This window comes from Macaca nemestrina, chromosome 9 (assembly GCF_043159975.1).
Source record: "Macaca nemestrina isolate mMacNem1 chromosome 9, mMacNem.hap1, whole genome shotgun sequence".
Taxonomy (NCBI): Eukaryota; Metazoa; Chordata; class Mammalia; order Primates; family Cercopithecidae; genus Macaca; species Macaca nemestrina.
The window spans coordinates 20,080,582-20,097,411 of NC_092133.1; the positions used below are offsets into that span (position 1 = coordinate 20,080,582).

The following is a 16,830-nucleotide window of genomic DNA, read 5'->3' on the forward strand; positions in this document are numbered from 1 at the left end:
CCTGTCTCTACAAAAAATTAGCTGGGTGTGGTGGTGCACACCTGTAGTCCCAGCTACTTGGGAGGCTGAAGTGGGAGGATGACTTGAGCCCAGGAGGCAGAGGTTGTGGTGAGCCATGATCGTGCTACTGCACTTCAGCCTGGGTGACAGAAAACCAGAGACCCTGTCTCAAAAAAATAAAAAGAAAGAAAAAAAGAAAGTAAAAGAAAAGCAAAGAGGTTTGATTTGATCCATGATCTTAGACTTTGGGATTCATGGGAAAAATGGCTTTTAAATGGTGAGATCCACATAATGTCAAATTTTATTTTACTAACTGAGGAAGAAGGAAAAAAACAAACGCTACCTTAAGCTACCATTTATATCACTGTTATTTCTGAAAAGAAAGGACATTTTCACACTAAAAAAAGAAAGTAGAGAGAGCATAATCTAAAAAGGAGAATCCCTCCCATGAAATTGTAGTTGACCATCTTATGCTGACATTTTAAAGGCAGGGTACGTATTACATTTTTAAATGCTAAGATGTTACTGCTTAAATTTTAAATGACCATATTATGCTGTACGCGTTGTTTTTAAGCTGCAAATTGGTTAATGAGGGAGTCTGGGTTCGAAGAAGCTGTGAACAGGAGTCCCGGAAATGTTCAGCTGGTTCTGAGGCTTCAGCTTGATTGCAGCCATTATCAAAACTCCAGTTTCACGTGGTTCTATTACACAGAAAAGGGAACAAGTGCTAAATAGGTGTTATCTCAAGGGAGCAGCCCCAGCCTTCAACTGCTTCTCCTGACCTTGCCCTCCCCAGGTCAGAAAGAAAGCTTTGGGTAGGGCCAGACGGGACCCAGAGATGCTGAGCTCCTCATGGCTGTGGTTCATTCCCGTGTCTTGCCCAGTTTGGACCAGCCCGGCCCAGTCTTGCTTGACTCAGAAATTCACCTGAGATGCATGCCTGGTCCAGGCAAGGTGCATCATAGGCAGGTGCTGATTCCATCACCTCTTCCGTGCTTCTCAAGTCTGCTGTTGCCTGCTCCCTTCATGGTCTCAGACCAGGCTGCTGGGAGTCCGGAAAGGCACGTGCTCGAAATGTCACAGAGACAGTCCCAACCTCTCTGCTTACAGCTGTGTGACCTAAGGTAGACTCCTTAAGCTCTCGGGACTCAGTTTCTCCCTCAGAAATAACAACAACAGCAATAACTAAAATGTATGTAACGCTTACCCTGGGCTAGACATTGGCGTAAGCATTTTGTGTAAACTATCTCATTTAATATCTAGGTGGGTACCAGTATGACTCCTCTCTTTACGGGACGTGGCAATAAGGCACCAATAATCTAAGTAGCTTACCCAAGGCCACAGCTGGTAGGAAAATGACTTCCTCAAGACTGTACAGCTAGGACAAGGCACAGTGAAGCTTCCAGCTCTTGCCTCTTAACTCCTGGTTCAGTCTCTTTGGCTTCCCCAGATGGCTGGATTCTGAACCCAGGTGCTCTGTGTCTGTCCTCTTAACCACTACTGGTGTGACTTACCCACAGTACAGCAGCTGGTGGCTCTGCTGAGAGTCTGAAGAATCATTTGACAACCAAAATGTTTCTGTGAATGAGAATAACTGTTCCTTAGGCTGGGCATGGTGGTTCACACCTGTAATCCCACACTTGGGAAGCTGAGACAGGAAGATTGCTTGAGTCCAGGAGTTATAGAGCAGCTTGGGCAACATAAGGAGACTCCATCTCTACAAAAATAGAAAATAAAAAAAATTAGCCAGGTGTGGTGGTTTACATCATTCCTTCTGCATTAGAACTCGGGGACTAAAAGCTACAGCTTGAGCATTTGCAACACAGTGCTCCAAAATGGGGGTGCCGGGTAACCCCATGTGTGAATCAGAAGAAGGCTTCTAGACCTTAACATGTAAGAGGGGAAAAAAGTGAGGCTGCCATTTGGGGAAGCCAGATTCAGCTGTGCAGCTTTGAAAGGTCCCTCATTATCTTATAATCCTTCTTCGAAACCATCTTTGGGTAGCAGATTCTTCTTGACTCCCCTCCCCTTGCCCCCTCTTTTATCATGAAGTCTGGGGCAGGTGTGTTGTTTTTAGGATCTGCGTGAATAGTCAAAGCTGGGCTGGGAGCTGAGATATCAATAGACAATCCATTTATAAGCGAGTTGGAGGCACAGTCAGATCTTTGGGGAACCTGCATCTTGCTTTCTGACTTACCTGGGATCGTACTGTTCAGCTCAACAAAAGGCAAGTTGAAAGAGCGCTCCCCACTTCATCTCGTTTATGAAAGGAGCAAGGCCCGGCTGTGAAGAGGCCCTGTAGGATTATTCTCTCCAACTTAGAAATTTATCCAATTTTCTCTGTTCTTTATCAGAGTGCAAGGCAAAAGCTTTGCCGGTGTAGACTGAAAGATCGTGGTATAAAAAGCAATCTTACTGACATGGGGTTTCGAAACCTGCTCCTGAGCCTGAGTGATGTCTCCCTTCACCAGTTGGAAGGCACAGTCGAATTTGCACAGGGGCATTAACCAGCAGACAGTAGATCAGAAACGGACCCTCTTTGAGGCAAGCTGTGAGGAACGCTGTGAATCCTGAAATGAAAGAGAACTAAAAAGGCCGAGAGGCTGATTTCTGGAGTGATATTTTGCGTTACAGCAGAGCTTATGTCTAAATTAGAGAAACGCCATCAACTTCGTTTAGATCCAAATTTTAGATTTTCTTAGAGAGGCTTTTTCCACCTTTAAAAAATGCCTAATTTCCATAAAGAGAAGAGAAGAAGAGAAGCATTCAGGCGACTGTCTCGTTGTAGGCAATGGTGGGGCAGATCAAGGAATAGTAATGAGATTCAACATTTGGGAAGGTTACCAATCAGACCCACTGTCTTAAAGCACCATTTATTATTTCCTCCCAGGACCGATGCTGTAGCCTAACCTTCCGAGCTCTTAAAATGAGGAAAGAAAATAAGGCTTAGCCCATTTTTGGAATATAAACAAATCATAATGAGTAACAGTAGGAGGAGGTGGTAAACTGAGGCATGAGGAGGTTAAAATGATGTACTCACTATTAGCTTGTGGCATGTAAGTTTGTTTCCGTTTTTAAAGTCCTGCTATAATTGACTTCTTTCCCCCTCCACTACCATTATCACAAGAACAAAAATCTAACTTAAAGAGTGGCTCTTAGCCCTGAGTACTAGCAGGTGTTTTTATGAGAACAGAGGGGTTGTTATGAACTTTGAGTATCACAGAGAGAAACTGAGTCACATTTTGGTTAAAGTGATTTGCTCCCAGTCATAGGAGGTTGAACCCAGAGTTCAAAGCCTGAACAGTATGCAGAATGTTTCTATTTAGGCAGGCAGGTAATGGCCTCACTGGCAGAATGAAACAAAATAATCCCAGCTAGTGCTTAGATATGAGCATATATCTATATATCTCAGCTCTTTCTTTATGCGATCGTCCACATAGGTGGTTACTCTCTGCTTTAAATCCTGCCAGTTCACTGGTGGGACCTTCTTGTATCTCGTATGTGATGCATTAATTAATTCCTGGCAGAATGTACAAATTCAAATGGTTTGACTTGACAACATGCAGAATGTACTCCCAGTGAAGATGTTGAAATGTTGTCATGAAGCATTATTACAAATGTTATTACAAATCAAGGATCTTCTTGAAATGCTGTGGTAGTCTTAGGCACTCTCCTGATAAAGCCCACGATTTTCTCCCTGCAGTTGCGCTACAAGTCAGACCTGGTCGGCATGAAGGGCATAGGGTGGCTGGCGCTGAGATCCCCACAGATAGAGAGTGCAAAGAAGGCTGGAGAACTCATCAGCGAGGTACCATCAACCTCTCCCCACCACAAGTGACAAGGGCAAGCTAGCATTTCCTTTTGAAGAAGGAATCTGTTCATGGAGTGGAGATCCCAAAGGGCCTCATGGCCACTGGACTCCCAGTATTTTTGGAGGGCCATGTGCAACCAAATCCCAAGACAGAATGAGGTTTCCCTCCAAATGAATTCACTGCTGAGGAACTGAAGGCATGATGTATTAGAAAGTTCTCAATAAATACATTACGTACAATTGTCATCTAAACTGGCCCATTCTTTGTATTGAGAGGAGGAAGAATTTGCCACCCATCTACTGAGTTGACTCAGTGTTCAGAGGTTTTCTGATTTCTGATAGTGTTAAAATTTGCCCAGGAATAATTACATTAACTGAACTCCTTACCATGCTAACAGCCTGGGGATCCCTGCCCTGGAATTCCCTCGAAGGTGACACTGCCTTCTTCAGTTTCTGAATAACAGAATGTCTTTGGACAGGGTCCAAGCAGGGCCACATTGATGCTGAATACTGCCCTTTACTGAATTCCTTTATTGTAGGGAGCCATGGGATTTTGTGGCCTCTCTCTTCAAGAGAGTAAATATCTGTAAAATGTTCCTTATACAGAGGCAGCTGAATCTTTTTATACTTTTGATTGTTAGGTACCTACCAAGAAAAGAGGCTTGTTTTCCAACAATATGATTGGCATGTTAGGTACTGAGAAGGTGGAGTGAAGCTGCATCCTGAAAAATGCATGATGTTTGACTGTGTTTCATGAGAATCTTTGTCTTTCTCTTATAGACCAAGTACCGTAAAAAACCAGACAGTATCAAGTTCACCACAGTGGTTGACTCCCCAGACCTGGTTCATGCCAAGAACAGCTATCTACACTGCAATGAGGTAGGTCCCTTATTGTCATTCATCCCGGGCATGCAGTGTAGCACTGCTGCTCAGTGGTCCGGGTCTAAGAACACAGGCTCTGGACAGATGGGGGTGCACACTTCCTTTCTACTACCTGGATGATCTGAACAGATGGGCGTGCAAACCTTTCTATTACCTGGATGTTCTTGGGCCAGTTACTGAATCCCTTCTAACCTTGTTTCCTTTATTTAAAGGAGGTTGGGGTTGCGGGGAGGATAATAATAGCAACCATTTTATAAGATTAAATGAATTAAATGAGGATTAAATAAAGGCACAGAAAGCTTTTAGCAAGTACATGGAACACAGTAAGTTCTCAATAAGTGCTCCTTGTCGTGGTTTGATTTGTAATCACGATGATAATAATGCCAAGTATTAGTGATGATCCCTTGCCAAACACTCGATCAGATACATGTTGCTTGTTGATAGATGGTGGTGGAATTAAAAGATTAATATAACCCAGTTAGGAAAAAAAAAAAAAAAAGGAACAGCTGTATTTAAAGCTTCTTTCTGCTTTTACTCTCTGTATAATTTAGCCCTATTTCCTCATTCCTGTCTTTATGTCAAGGAATAGGAGGTTAATGTTTTTCCCCTGAAATTGTTAAGGGATTCAGTTCTACATGCAAAGTGATAGAACTGCTCTATTTCACAGACAGCCCGACTGCTGTAGTGACCGGTTCATATTTGTAAAGCCTGAGTTAAATTTGGGAATTGATCAGAATATTACAGTTTCACCTTTAAAAATACGTAAGACTCAAACACTTCCTGAAATTGTTTGTAATTCTCAAATCACTGCTTTAAAAATAAAAACCAGATAAATCTTGGAGTTTTAAAATTGTGCCTTCCTGTGATCCAGGTGGGCTATGAAAATACTAATTTCTTGAACATATATTAGATGTTTTATAACAAAGAGAACTTACTAACTATGCATATTATAATTATTACCATTAATGTTAAACAACAAAGGCATTGAGGCTGTATCTTTTTTTTTTTTTTTTTTGAGACAGAGTCTCGCCCTGTCACCCAGGCTGAGATGCAGTGACACGATTGTGGCTCACTGCAACCTCTACGTCTCGGGTTCAAGCGATTCTTCTGCCTCAGCCTCCCGCATAGCCGGAACCACAGGCACCTGCCACCACTCTCGGCTAATTTTTGTAGTTTTCAGTAGAGACGGGGTTTCACCATGTTGGCCATGCTGATCTTGAACTCCTGACCTCATGATCCACCCGCCTCAGCCTCCCAAAGTGCTGGGATTATAGGTGTGAGCCACCGCGCCCGGCCGAGGCTGTATCTTGTTACTAGTAAAAAGCATGTCCAATGCTCAATTGCAAAGATTCTCTGAAGTATCTGCATATCTTCTATTGTGTAAAACACCCAGGTATGGCCAACCATGGTGTTGGTTTGTGGCCCATTTGGAGCAGATCTTGATGAATATTTTTAACAGTCTATTTAAAACCAGCTGCCCCATCTGACCCTGGCTGTAAAGGCATCCTCCATCAAATTGTGGGTTCTGGAGGGACACTGTCCACGAACAGGACTGGGTTCTGTTCTATGCGGTGGGCACTCAGGTGGAGGGGGCAGGAAAGGGAGTCAGTTGCTTTTCCCCTGTGGTTTCAGCCCACACAGTTCTCCATTTACCATGAGCCCATCTTATCCACAGCGCATGTATAGATCCGGAGATGCAGAATCCCTGCACAGATACACCCTGATCCCTGACCACCCCGATTTCACCCGAGCCCGCCTCAATGCGCTGCATCTGAGTGATGTAAGTGAACTGGTGGTTCATGGAGTGTGTGCCTACTTTTGTAAAATGATCTGTACCCAATGTGGATTTTATTTTTGTTTTTTATAAAGTTCTAGGAGGGAGGACTTGGAACAGAAAGGACACTGAACTGAGAAACTGTTCTATGACTTTCAGTCATTTTCCTCAGTGGTCTTCATATATATTTTTTTTAATCTGAAAAATGGTAATGGGGCTGAGCTAAACTGAGGTTCTTTCCAGCTCTAAAATTCTGACTTGGCCATGGCTCCAAAGACCACGGTGATGTGCTGGGTAACCATGAGGGGAGTGGTCCCCTGGTCCTAGCGGGTGTAGACACCTGCTCTTTCTGTTTCCTGGACCCCTCTCTGTAGCCATTCAGAGTAGTGTCACTGGAGATGGAGTGGCTCTGTCTCACTCCGCAGTTTGGAAAGATGCTGCAATGGTAGCCCATCCCATCCGAATGCAGCTCGCTCCTTTGTGCATGGGACTGTGGCCTCCAATGCTCTCGTTTCCCTTGGACATGTGCCCTTTGCGTGCATAACCAAGCTACTGTTTCCTAAACCCGGGCTTGTTGTTAGCAGGGGTTGGAAGCCCCTGGTTGTAATAGAATAGGCGGCCGCTTGGCCAGCAAAGCTGTGATCCTTGGATAACAGGTAGAGAGACGGCGGAATCAAAAGACACTGTCAGATCAGAATAACACAGGCTGAGTGTGTTGGCCTGGGGCAGCGTGGGGCCTCCCAGAGTCCGGCCATTCTTCCCTCTCTGGCCTGGCCATTGTGTCCTGGGGCTCCGTGCAGATCAACAGCTGCTACCGTTCACCCCAGAGGTGGCTGCCTCGCAGGGGTTGGCGAGAGGCGCCTTCTAGTTAGCGTGTGTATTAGTTTGTTGCGTTTGTAAAGCCCTGTGGGATCCCATGCAGTGAATGCGATGGTGCTTTGTAAATATGAGTTATTATGACCATTTGATGCTTTTGAAGGATGTGCAAGGGATAATTTTAGAACAGCAGCTCTGGTGGGCTGACCTCCATCTGGGGAAGCAGGACCTCCCCCTCAGCAGAGCCTGCACAAAACATCCATCTCATTAATGCTTCAAGGATGGGGGAAGGCAAGGCCTCCATTTGAGGAACTATTGGAGACCCATGGCTGTAGAAAGTGGGATAAAGCTGCCAGTGCATTTGGGGCCCGGCTTCAGGAGGAGAGTCACCCCAGGCTGGTGATAGAAGCATCTTCCCTCTCACAAGGGACGCCGGTCTGCAGCGTCCTGGAGCTGAAATTAGCCACCAGGGTATGCGGATATGGATAACTCATGAACCTCTTTTGAAAGAGCACTTCTTCGGGGGCGTGTAGAATACGCACAATTGGATCAAGTGCTCTGTGAGGAAGATGTGGAGGGAAAGTGACCTTCCTGGGCAAAGAAAGCCATTGAGATGTGTAAGGCAGCCGAAATAACTAAAAATCAAATGACTCTAATGTGTGAGGATGAGGACAAAACTGTGCCCACTGTGATAAAGAAGAGGAACGCCCAGGGTTCCAAATCAAAGCGCCTACGGAATCTAAAGACTCCCAGTGGCAAGGCAAAAACCTCAACAGAATAAAAAACTCAGGGAGGAAGTGATCACAACCAAGCAAATAGTACACAGGGAGAAGTCACCCAGAGAAAGGGGGCCCACACACTCGGGAGACCCCCGATCTGGGCCATGCTTTCTAGTTGACCCTGAGTTACAGAGACTCAGAAGCTGGGGTGCATTGGACACCAAAGTGGGGTGACATTGGAGTTTGATGCTGCATCAAGTTTACTGTCAATAACCAGACCAGATCTGGTGTGGGAGTTCTTATTAGGAAGGCATGGTGTGCCCCTTGGAGAGAGTGATCGGGGTTTGACTCTATTTGCTACTCTAACCTTTGTGGGGCCACCCAAACAGAAAGCAGAATGCTACAGAGGATCATCAGTCTGTCATCATCTGAACATTCCTACATGTCTTTCAGTCCTAACTGCTAAACTCAGTGGTGACCCAATAAATCTAATCATTTTGGCTCTGTGATTCCTCAGTTAGGTGATTATCCCAGGAGTGAACGGTTCTGCATTTCCAGGGCCTAGAACACAGTAGACATTTGGCTCAGAGTTTACGGCATCGAGTGTGGAAGTCAGAGGTGAGGATGGAGGTGAAGGTGGTGTGATCTGCAGTACAGAGAAATGATGAGATCCGCCATGCTTGGCCCAAGCACTTTGTGGTCCTCTCTAGTTCCAGGCCCAGTTGTGGGATGGGGTGGGCCACTTTGCTTTTCATCTGCCACTCCTCCTTTGCTTAATCCCCCCAATCTCCCGTAGAACAGAGCACCAGCCTTGACCTCCATTTCCAGGAGACAAAAGGACGGTTCTTAAGGGCCCCCTGACCTGCTGTAGCTCGTGGAACGTGTGAGCAACCGACACGGTCTGGGGCTGTCACTTTGTCATCTGTTGGTGATGTGCCTCTCCTGCTGTCTCCCTTCTCTGTGGCTGAATAAAGAACAGCCTTCCACTGGGATCTCCAGATGCCTCCTTTTATAGAGCCATTCCCTTATCTTGAAAAAAAAAATATTAGCTACATGAAGGCACAGAAGATTTTGATGCCTCTATCGGTGATGTGGGTCTACCTGAGGACTAAGAGGATATGATTACAGACTCCCAGAGGGCGTGTGAGAACAACTTGAAAAGGGAAAAAATGAAAGAGGAAGATATGAAACACATGGGTCAGGTGCTCGGTCAGGTTCTTGACAATAAATTTAATTCAGGTGAAGGCTCTTCCCTTCGTGCAGGCACCAGGGGTGTATATGAGATGCAGCATGCCTCATAGTGATGGTGCAGGGCATGGCATCAAAGCCAGGCTGAGGCCCCTCCGGATGTCAGTGGAGCTAACGAACACATGAGTGCCAAGGCCCAAGGAACAGTACTTTCAGCATGTGGGAAGAAACTGGATTCTGGAAGCTTGAATTCAGCTTCCAGAATTCAAGAAGCTGCAAACCTGAAGCATGGAAAGTGAATGCAAAGACAGGAAGGAGTGGGTTGGGGGTTTCTGATACCAAGGGGATGTTGCAAATGAGCCATACTCGAAGATCACAAGCCTCACAAGAGCAGGGCCTAATGGGCGGGTTGGGGACTTAGAGCTGAAGCCTTTTACGGCCAACCTCACCAATCCCAGTGCTAGGGAGTCCCCAAGGTGGACATGGGCTTATAGGTTCTGCCGTCCTGGGAACCAACAAAGGTTAGGAACCATTCCTGCTGAGTACCAGCAACATGGAAGACAGTGGAGTGACTGCCTGCTTACTCATGCTTTTGTTTTTCCATCTAGAAAGTCTACAGAAACTCCTGGGAGCAGACCCGGGCTGGCAGTTACGATTTCAGGCTGGATGCCATCCCCTTCCAGACTGCCCGGGCATCCAGGGAGATCGCCAGTGATGTAAGACCCCATGTTCCCTCCCATAGTCACTGATGGGTTTTTCTCTGGTTTTCCCAGTTCTGTTGAAAGGCAAACCACCACGACCTGTCAAGATTATCTCTGCACCAAAACTGAACACGTACTGTATTTTAAATGAAAGAAAAAAAAAACGGGCTTTACTTTCTAGCATCTTAGGGAGAAATTGTGGTCGAGGAGGGCTGTATTCCCATTCTCTCTCTTTTTAGAGAGGCACTCTTAAAAGATGATGGATGAGTACCAAGAGGTCCATGAATATGTGCTTGGGTTGTTGATTTGCAATAAAAGGACTTCTTTTAGCTGAAGCTCCGTGGCAGAATAGAACGAGATAGGGCTTTTGCCCTAGATGGACAAGTTCAAATCCTGGCTCTGTCACTTAGGAATTGGCTGTTTGTCTTGGGCAAGTTGCTCAAATTCTCTGAACTTAATTTTCTACATCTATGAAATAGGGATCTTGTCTCCTGGATTAATGTAGGAATGAAAACAAAATCATATATGGTGTCAGGAACATAGCAGGTATTCTGAAAGAGAGGGCACCATTGACTAGACAAGTGTCCACAGTGCTAGACGGAGTCTCACTTGGGAACAGTTTCCTGCTGATCCACAATTTGATAAGTACAGAAATTAAGAGCATGTGATTTTTGAATTTTTTTTTAGCAATTAGGACATTGTAGCATCCAAGCGTGTGATCACTGGACTCATCTCACTGAACAGGGTGAAGGCCAGGTTGGGTGTTACCAAATACAAGTGGTATTACTACATACTAGCCACACGCAATAGGACCATACATGGGTCTTTAATGCATTGGAAATGTAAAAAGCAAATCAAATTGGGACTGAGCCTTCACTGTAGATGGTTTGAGGAGCACTGGACTAGGTCCCTGAAAGCTGGAAAGAATCAAAGGCAGAGTGGCCTATGTGAGAATGGGCACAGTTCTCTTCCTGTTGGAGTATCAATGATAACAGTGACAATACCAGTAGCCACCACTCAGTGGGCCAGAGCTCATGCCAGACATGAAGCTCAGCCCCTGTCTGATTGAATCCTCTCAGCGTCCTACGGGGTGGAGATCATTCTCCAATTTTATCAGACGAGGAAACTGAGGCTCACGGAGAAACTCAGTAACTGGCCCATGGCCACACAGATGGGTCTACCTGGATCCAAAGCCTGTGCCTTTAACCTACTCTTGAGCCCCCTGCTGAGAATCCCCTGGGATGGCCCCATATGTGAGACTGGCCCTGGGGGAGGTAGGCACCCATGACCGGCCTCTGCTCCTCTGACTTGCAGTTCCGGTACAAAGAGGCTTTCCTGCGGGACCGAGGCCTGCAGATCGGGTATCGCAGCATCGACGATGACCCAAGGATGAAGCATTTCCTCAACGTTGGCAGGCTCCAGAGTGACAATGAGTACAAGAAGGACTTTGCCAAGAGTCGGTCCCAGTTTCACAGCCGCACAGACCAGCCCGGCCTCCTTCAGGCCAAGAGGAGCCAGCAGCTGGCCAGCGACGTGCACTACAGGCAGCCCCTGCCTCAGCCCACCTGCGACCCGGAGCAGCTGGGCCTCAGGCATGCTCAGAAGGCCCACCAGCTGCAGAGTGATGTGAGCCACCTCCACCCACTCCCCTGAGGCCCTTCCTCTGGTGCCTCTTCCTAAGAGATGGCCATAATGCCACGTTCCATGTTAGCTTTTGGGGGGGCTGGGCTGAGAGAGAATCCAAGACACTTAACGCTTTAGTGCCAGAAAGAATAACAACAGTAACTACCACTTCTTGAGCGTCTCCTGTGGGTCAGGCTCTGTGTCAAATGCTTTCCAAGCCTCGTGCCATTGGCACTCATGCCAACCCCAGGACTGCCTCATTTTACAGATGAGGAACCTGAGGCTCAGAGAGGTTCAGTGACTTACTCAAGATCCCATAACAAATAAGTGGCAGACCTAGGATATCAACTGCTTTTTGTGTGCTGTGAGGGCCCAAGCTCTTGATGGCTATGCTGAACTGTTTCCAAGGGATCTTAGTAGCTATTAACCCAGCCTTTGCACTTTCCCTGGGAAGAAACTGAAGCCCAGAGAAGGGAAGTGGCCTCCCTAAGGCCACAGAGTATGTGGAGCAGGTGTCACTGCCCCACCCACTCCCAATTGCAACTTTTGTCACTTGAATGGGAAGATGCAAGAGACAGCAACATGCCGGCTGGACTCACAGTGCATTGGGGCCCCTGTGCCAGGGAGATGCTGCTTATGATAAATTTTTTCCCCTTGTTCTGGCTTTACTGATGACAGACAACATAGTCTCATTGTGACTGCCTTTTTAATCTTCTTTACTTAATGGTCAAACCACTCCAAACCCTGCTGACATATTCCTCTTGCTTCCCTCTTACCCTCAAGGTCAAGTATAAATCAGACTTGAACCTGACCAGAGGTGTTGGCTGGACCCCTCCTGGCTCCTACAAAGTGGAAATGGCTCGGCGGGCCGCGGAACTGGCCAACGCAAGGGGCCTGGGTCTCCAGGGAGCTTACGTGAGTATCAAGCTGCACAGCCACCCTGGCTTGCAAGGCCATGGGGAAAGACACACTCATTGTCTCTTTTCAAAGTTTATTTTTGGCCAAAGGTCAGCTAGCTCTAAAGAAGTGTGAAATGAAGCTCAAACAAGGCGCCTAATTTCATGGGTCTGAGATGACCAGGCAGATGACACGAAGGTTAAACTTCCTGCAGGGCTTTCTCTGAAGTCACAGCCATTAGTTCTGCAGAGGCAAACCTACCAGGGCTACATCAATCCCGGGCCAGGGCAGCCCAGGCTGTGCTGACTGCTTGCTCGTTACATTCGCAGAAAGGGTCAGGGACTCGCTGGATATGACAGTCTGCATTTTGAACCCTACTTTGTTCAGAAGAAAGACGCCAGGTCTAAATGAGAGATTGGCTTTGCTTCTTTCTCATTCTTGCCTTGAGGGCCCTTTTTCTCGGGGAGGGTAGAAGAGGGGAAAAGGAAGGGGAGGGTGAGCCTGTTAAATGCTCCCGGGGCTTCTTAGCATGCCCTGTGGGAACCGGGGCCGGGGGTGGGGGCGGGAGAGCTTCATTTTAACTTGGGGTATGTTTGATGTCAGCATCGGAGGGCAGAAGCAGTGGAGGCTGGAGATCATCAGAGTGGGGAGGTGAACCCAGATGCCACTGAGATTCTGCACGTCAAGAGGAAGAAGGCCCTGCTTTTGTGAGCTGTGTCCACCCCGATTCTTGAGAAGCCAGAGAGGAAGTTTGCTCACCAGAGACATGCTTCAGATGGCTTCGATTTCGGCGAGCTGGAAAAATGGCCCACCAGCCCATCCCAGATCTGCCTTTATTAAAATAATAACTCTGAAAGCAAATGGAGAATGTCGTATTTGTGGTCCTCTCTGATACCTAGACGTGGATGGCTGATTCTGTTGAGTACCACGAGTGTCTGGGCTGAGGAATAAAGATGTGACGGTGGTTCCCGTTGATGCTGGGCATTCTGGAGTCTGCATTTGCAGATGCCTGTGGTGGAGGCAGTCTCTGTGAGCACTGATTTTCTAGAAGGCACAGTTGGTTGAGGAAAGCAAACATACTATGTTGTGTTGATTCCATCAGAAGCCTGGTGATATTGTGCAAATGTTGGTCTGGGAAGGCCCAGGCTGGGTGGCAGCTGTCTCTGCTTAGAGTAGGGACAGTCCACTGCGTGGTCCCCTGGAGGTTCTGGGGGTGCCCGTTGTTGGCCATGAGGTCTCCTGGTGTCAGGGTGCCAAGGAGAGTGGGCTCTGAGGTCCAGAAGACAGTACCTTAGAAGCCACTTTCACTTTTGATGGTGGCTTTGATCCAATTCAGGAATTTGGTAACTTGGGTGTAGACCCCTGGCCTCGTCCCACACTCCAGACCCCAGCTCACTATCCCATAGACGTAGTAGGTGCCATCCTTCTCACAAGTCAGGGGGCCTCCAGAGTCACCCTAAGGGAAACAGAGGCATAAGCTCATCCTCGTGAATCAGAGACATTTGGAGACGCCCCCACCTCTCTCCAGGGGGTGTCAGGAAGGGATGGGGTGGAGTCCCTTGCCAGCCTCCGTGGGCTTCTCGGGAAAGCGGTGACAAGGCTCTTGCCACATCTCACGTGATACAAGACTCTAAGGGAGAGAAGATAACAGTGCCCTCCATCCCTGAGTCCACGCGGGCTTGACAGAGGAGCTGCAGGGCTGCACTTCCCGACTCTTAGTGATGCAGATGTTATGACTGAGTTCTTGGGGGCCCTCAGCACACACAGGGGAGGAGGATGGGGACTCCAAGGCAGCATGGCCTAGGTGCTCAGCATGGTCTGTGGGGTTAGATCTCCTGGGTTTCAAGCCAGGCCCTACCACCTGCCAGGCATGTGACCTTGGGCCTCAGTTTCTCACACTGTAAACCATAGATAGCAATAGATCCCCATCCCCCAGGGTTCTTGTGAAGATTAATTATTTGTAAAGTATATAGAACAGTGCCTGGTTCATATTAAACCCTCATGGAAGGTGGCGAGGATGATGATGGTGAGGAGAAGAAGACATTGAAGATGATAGCTCTCGAAAACAATACTGCTTAGGCACTACAACTGACAGGTTTTTTAAAAAATGAATTCTCTCTTTTAAACTTAGCCACAACCTTGTGATCTTATGGATAGATTTGTTCCATTTTATAGCTTAGGCATGTGAGATTGAAGAATTGCTTTCATCACTGATAAAAGTCATAAAGTAAGAGACAGAAACAGGTTTCAAATCCACAACTATTTGTTTCCAAAGCCTGTAAGTGAAGTCCTTCAATTAGCTAGGGAATTGAACGAGGGTTTTTTGTTTGATTTTGTTTTTTTGAGACAGGGTCTCGTTTTGTCGCCCAGGCTGGAGTGCAGTGGCACCCTCTTGACTCACTGCAACTTCCGTTTCCTGGGTCCAAGTGATTCTTCTGTCTCAGCCCCAGTAACTGGGACTACAGGCATGTGCCACCATATTCACCTAATTTTTGTATTTTCTTTCAGTAGAGACAGGGTTCACCATGTTGGCTAGGCTGATCTTGAACTCCTGACCTCAGGTGATCTGCCCGCCTCAGCCTCCCAAAGTGCTGGGATTACAGCTTGAGCCACCACGCCCAGCCTGAGTGAGCTCTTTTCTTAACTATCTTCTGGGAAGGAGTTTACGGCAAATTGCACCCATCTGCCCCTCCTCTGAGTATGTGAACATCCTTGGCTCATTGGGAAGAGACAGAGAGTCACAGGAGAGCCACAAACTCTGGAGAGAGGAACCTAGATGTCCCATCCCAAAGTGAGTTCAAGGCCAACAAATCATTGTGGGTTCCTTTGTACAGGGAGGCTCCCTCAAGGAGTTGGGATTTGAATGTTGGCATGCTGTTTTTCAGGACACTTAGAAGGTTTATGGGGACAACAGTCAGAAAATTCTAAATGGAGCTGTTCCTGGGATTCTAGAAAGGACCCTGTGTGATGTGATCCCTAAAGAGAAAGGGACTATCAGGAATGGGCTTTGACTTGGGGCAGGGCCCAAAGTCACTTTAGCATTGGTTGATGGAGCTACCACCTTCTCCTTCTGCAACAGTGTCTTTGAGTCACAAGCCTCAGCAACTTGGGGTTCCAAAAGGCCCTAGGCTACAGATATACTTTGTTTTCTAGGGCTAACACACACACGCACACACACACACACACACACACACAGACACACACAGACACACACATAAGTCCTCATGATGAGTTAATAGTACTGTAAAATCTCTAGCTTTAGGCCTTCTTCTTTCTCCTTCTAGCCACTGATCTTCTGGACAGTTCCCTGTTTACTGGGATTCTCAGAAATGCTGCCCAACACTGAGGCCACAAACCCCTTTGATGTCCTGCAGACTGTATTGTTCAAATCCCAGCCCTGCCACTGGCCACCCAATTGCTACAGGCCAAGATAACTTCTGTAAGCATCTGTAAAATGGTGATCATGATATCACCTTCACCACTGTGTTGTGAGAGTTAAATTAGACAATGCAGGCAACGTGACCTCTGTGGTCATTATGCTGAGTCATCCTGAGTTGATGTGGATGAGGATGTACCAGGGGACCAGGGGGCAGACACAGCTCATCTGTGTCTTAGCTTTACCACAGGTGAACCTCTGAACCCAGCTCCCAGCCCAGGGCTCTAAGGGGCCTCCGCCTAGTGAAACATCCTGCCGGTCTCTCCTTCTACAAGCACCACTTGGAGTCTCTGACCTGGCAGGTGTCTTGCCCAGGTTTCTGAAGGTTTCCCGCACAGATCATACTGTCATCAATCATGTGATCATAGAGTTGCCGGGAGTTGCACAAAGTGTTGGAGATCAGCTTGACTTTGGCATCCAGGAGCTGGCGGGACCCTTTTCCTGTGGGGAAGGAGCAGAGAAAAGAGTACTACTCTGGGGACCAGGGTGGCACCAACCCCAGCAGAAACCACACTGTCATGGAGAAGCCCACCAACTCTCAGCTCAGAAAGGAAGAATTGTTCCAGGAGATGAGCAGAAAAGCCTCATCTTTAGCCTTCAACATGCCAGTGCAGACCTACAATCCTGTGCTGGTCATGACAGATGGACCAGATAGTATATTCCCTCCTCTCTTTCCCCAACTAGGCCATGAGGTTCAGGAGGAAATAGATGCTGTCCTAACCATTTTAAAATCCCCAAGGCCTAACCAAAGGACTGGCACAGTTCTTAGTGGATGGATGGATGGATGGATGGATGAAGTGCCCTGTGCAGTAGGCTACCTGCTTCCTAGAGCAGGCATTTTCCCCTGTAAAGAAAATGAAATAAATCAAAACATTTCATTGGCTTTGAACATAAAATCTTAGAGGCCTGTTCATGAAAAGCAAAATAATTCTAACCTAAGCCTCCAAAAGATTCCCATCTGAGACATCACCATGCTGACCAGA

At 47.2% G+C, this 16,830-nt stretch overlaps 2 protein-coding genes across 6 annotated transcripts in view; one reads left to right on the forward strand and one right to left on the reverse strand.

Annotated features, from left to right (window-relative positions):
* Window positions 1-13,272, forward strand: part of NRA (nebulin related anchoring protein) — a 76,511-nt gene extending 63,239 nt beyond the window's left edge. For all 5 annotated transcript variants that reach the window (XM_011716105.2, XM_011716142.2, XM_011716122.2 and 2 more), the window contains 7 exons: window positions 3,704-3,808; window positions 4,592-4,690; window positions 6,369-6,473; window positions 9,799-9,906; window positions 11,206-11,517; window positions 12,298-12,429; window positions 13,015-13,272. In XM_011716105.2, the coding sequence (XP_011714407.2) occupies window positions 3,704-3,808; window positions 4,592-4,690; window positions 6,369-6,473; window positions 9,799-9,906; window positions 11,206-11,517; window positions 12,298-12,429; window positions 13,015-13,122 (969 nt within the window). In that variant the 3' untranslated portion in view covers window positions 13,123-13,272. The remainder of the gene's footprint in view (window positions 1-3,703; window positions 3,809-4,591; window positions 4,691-6,368; window positions 6,474-9,798; window positions 9,907-11,205; window positions 11,518-12,297; window positions 12,430-13,014) is intronic.
* The window catches only part of LOC105466931 (hyaluronan binding protein 2), a 35,773-nt gene continuing 32,169 nt past the window's right edge, over window positions 13,227-16,830 (reverse strand). Inside the window, exons 12-13 of the mRNA XM_011716150.2 lie at window positions 16,143-16,288; window positions 13,227-13,867 (exon numbers count right to left, since the gene is read on the reverse strand). Coding sequence (XP_011714452.1) covers window positions 13,703-13,867; window positions 16,143-16,288 — 311 coding nt within the window. The 3' untranslated portion in view covers window positions 13,227-13,702. The remainder of the gene's footprint in view (window positions 13,868-16,142; window positions 16,289-16,830) is intronic.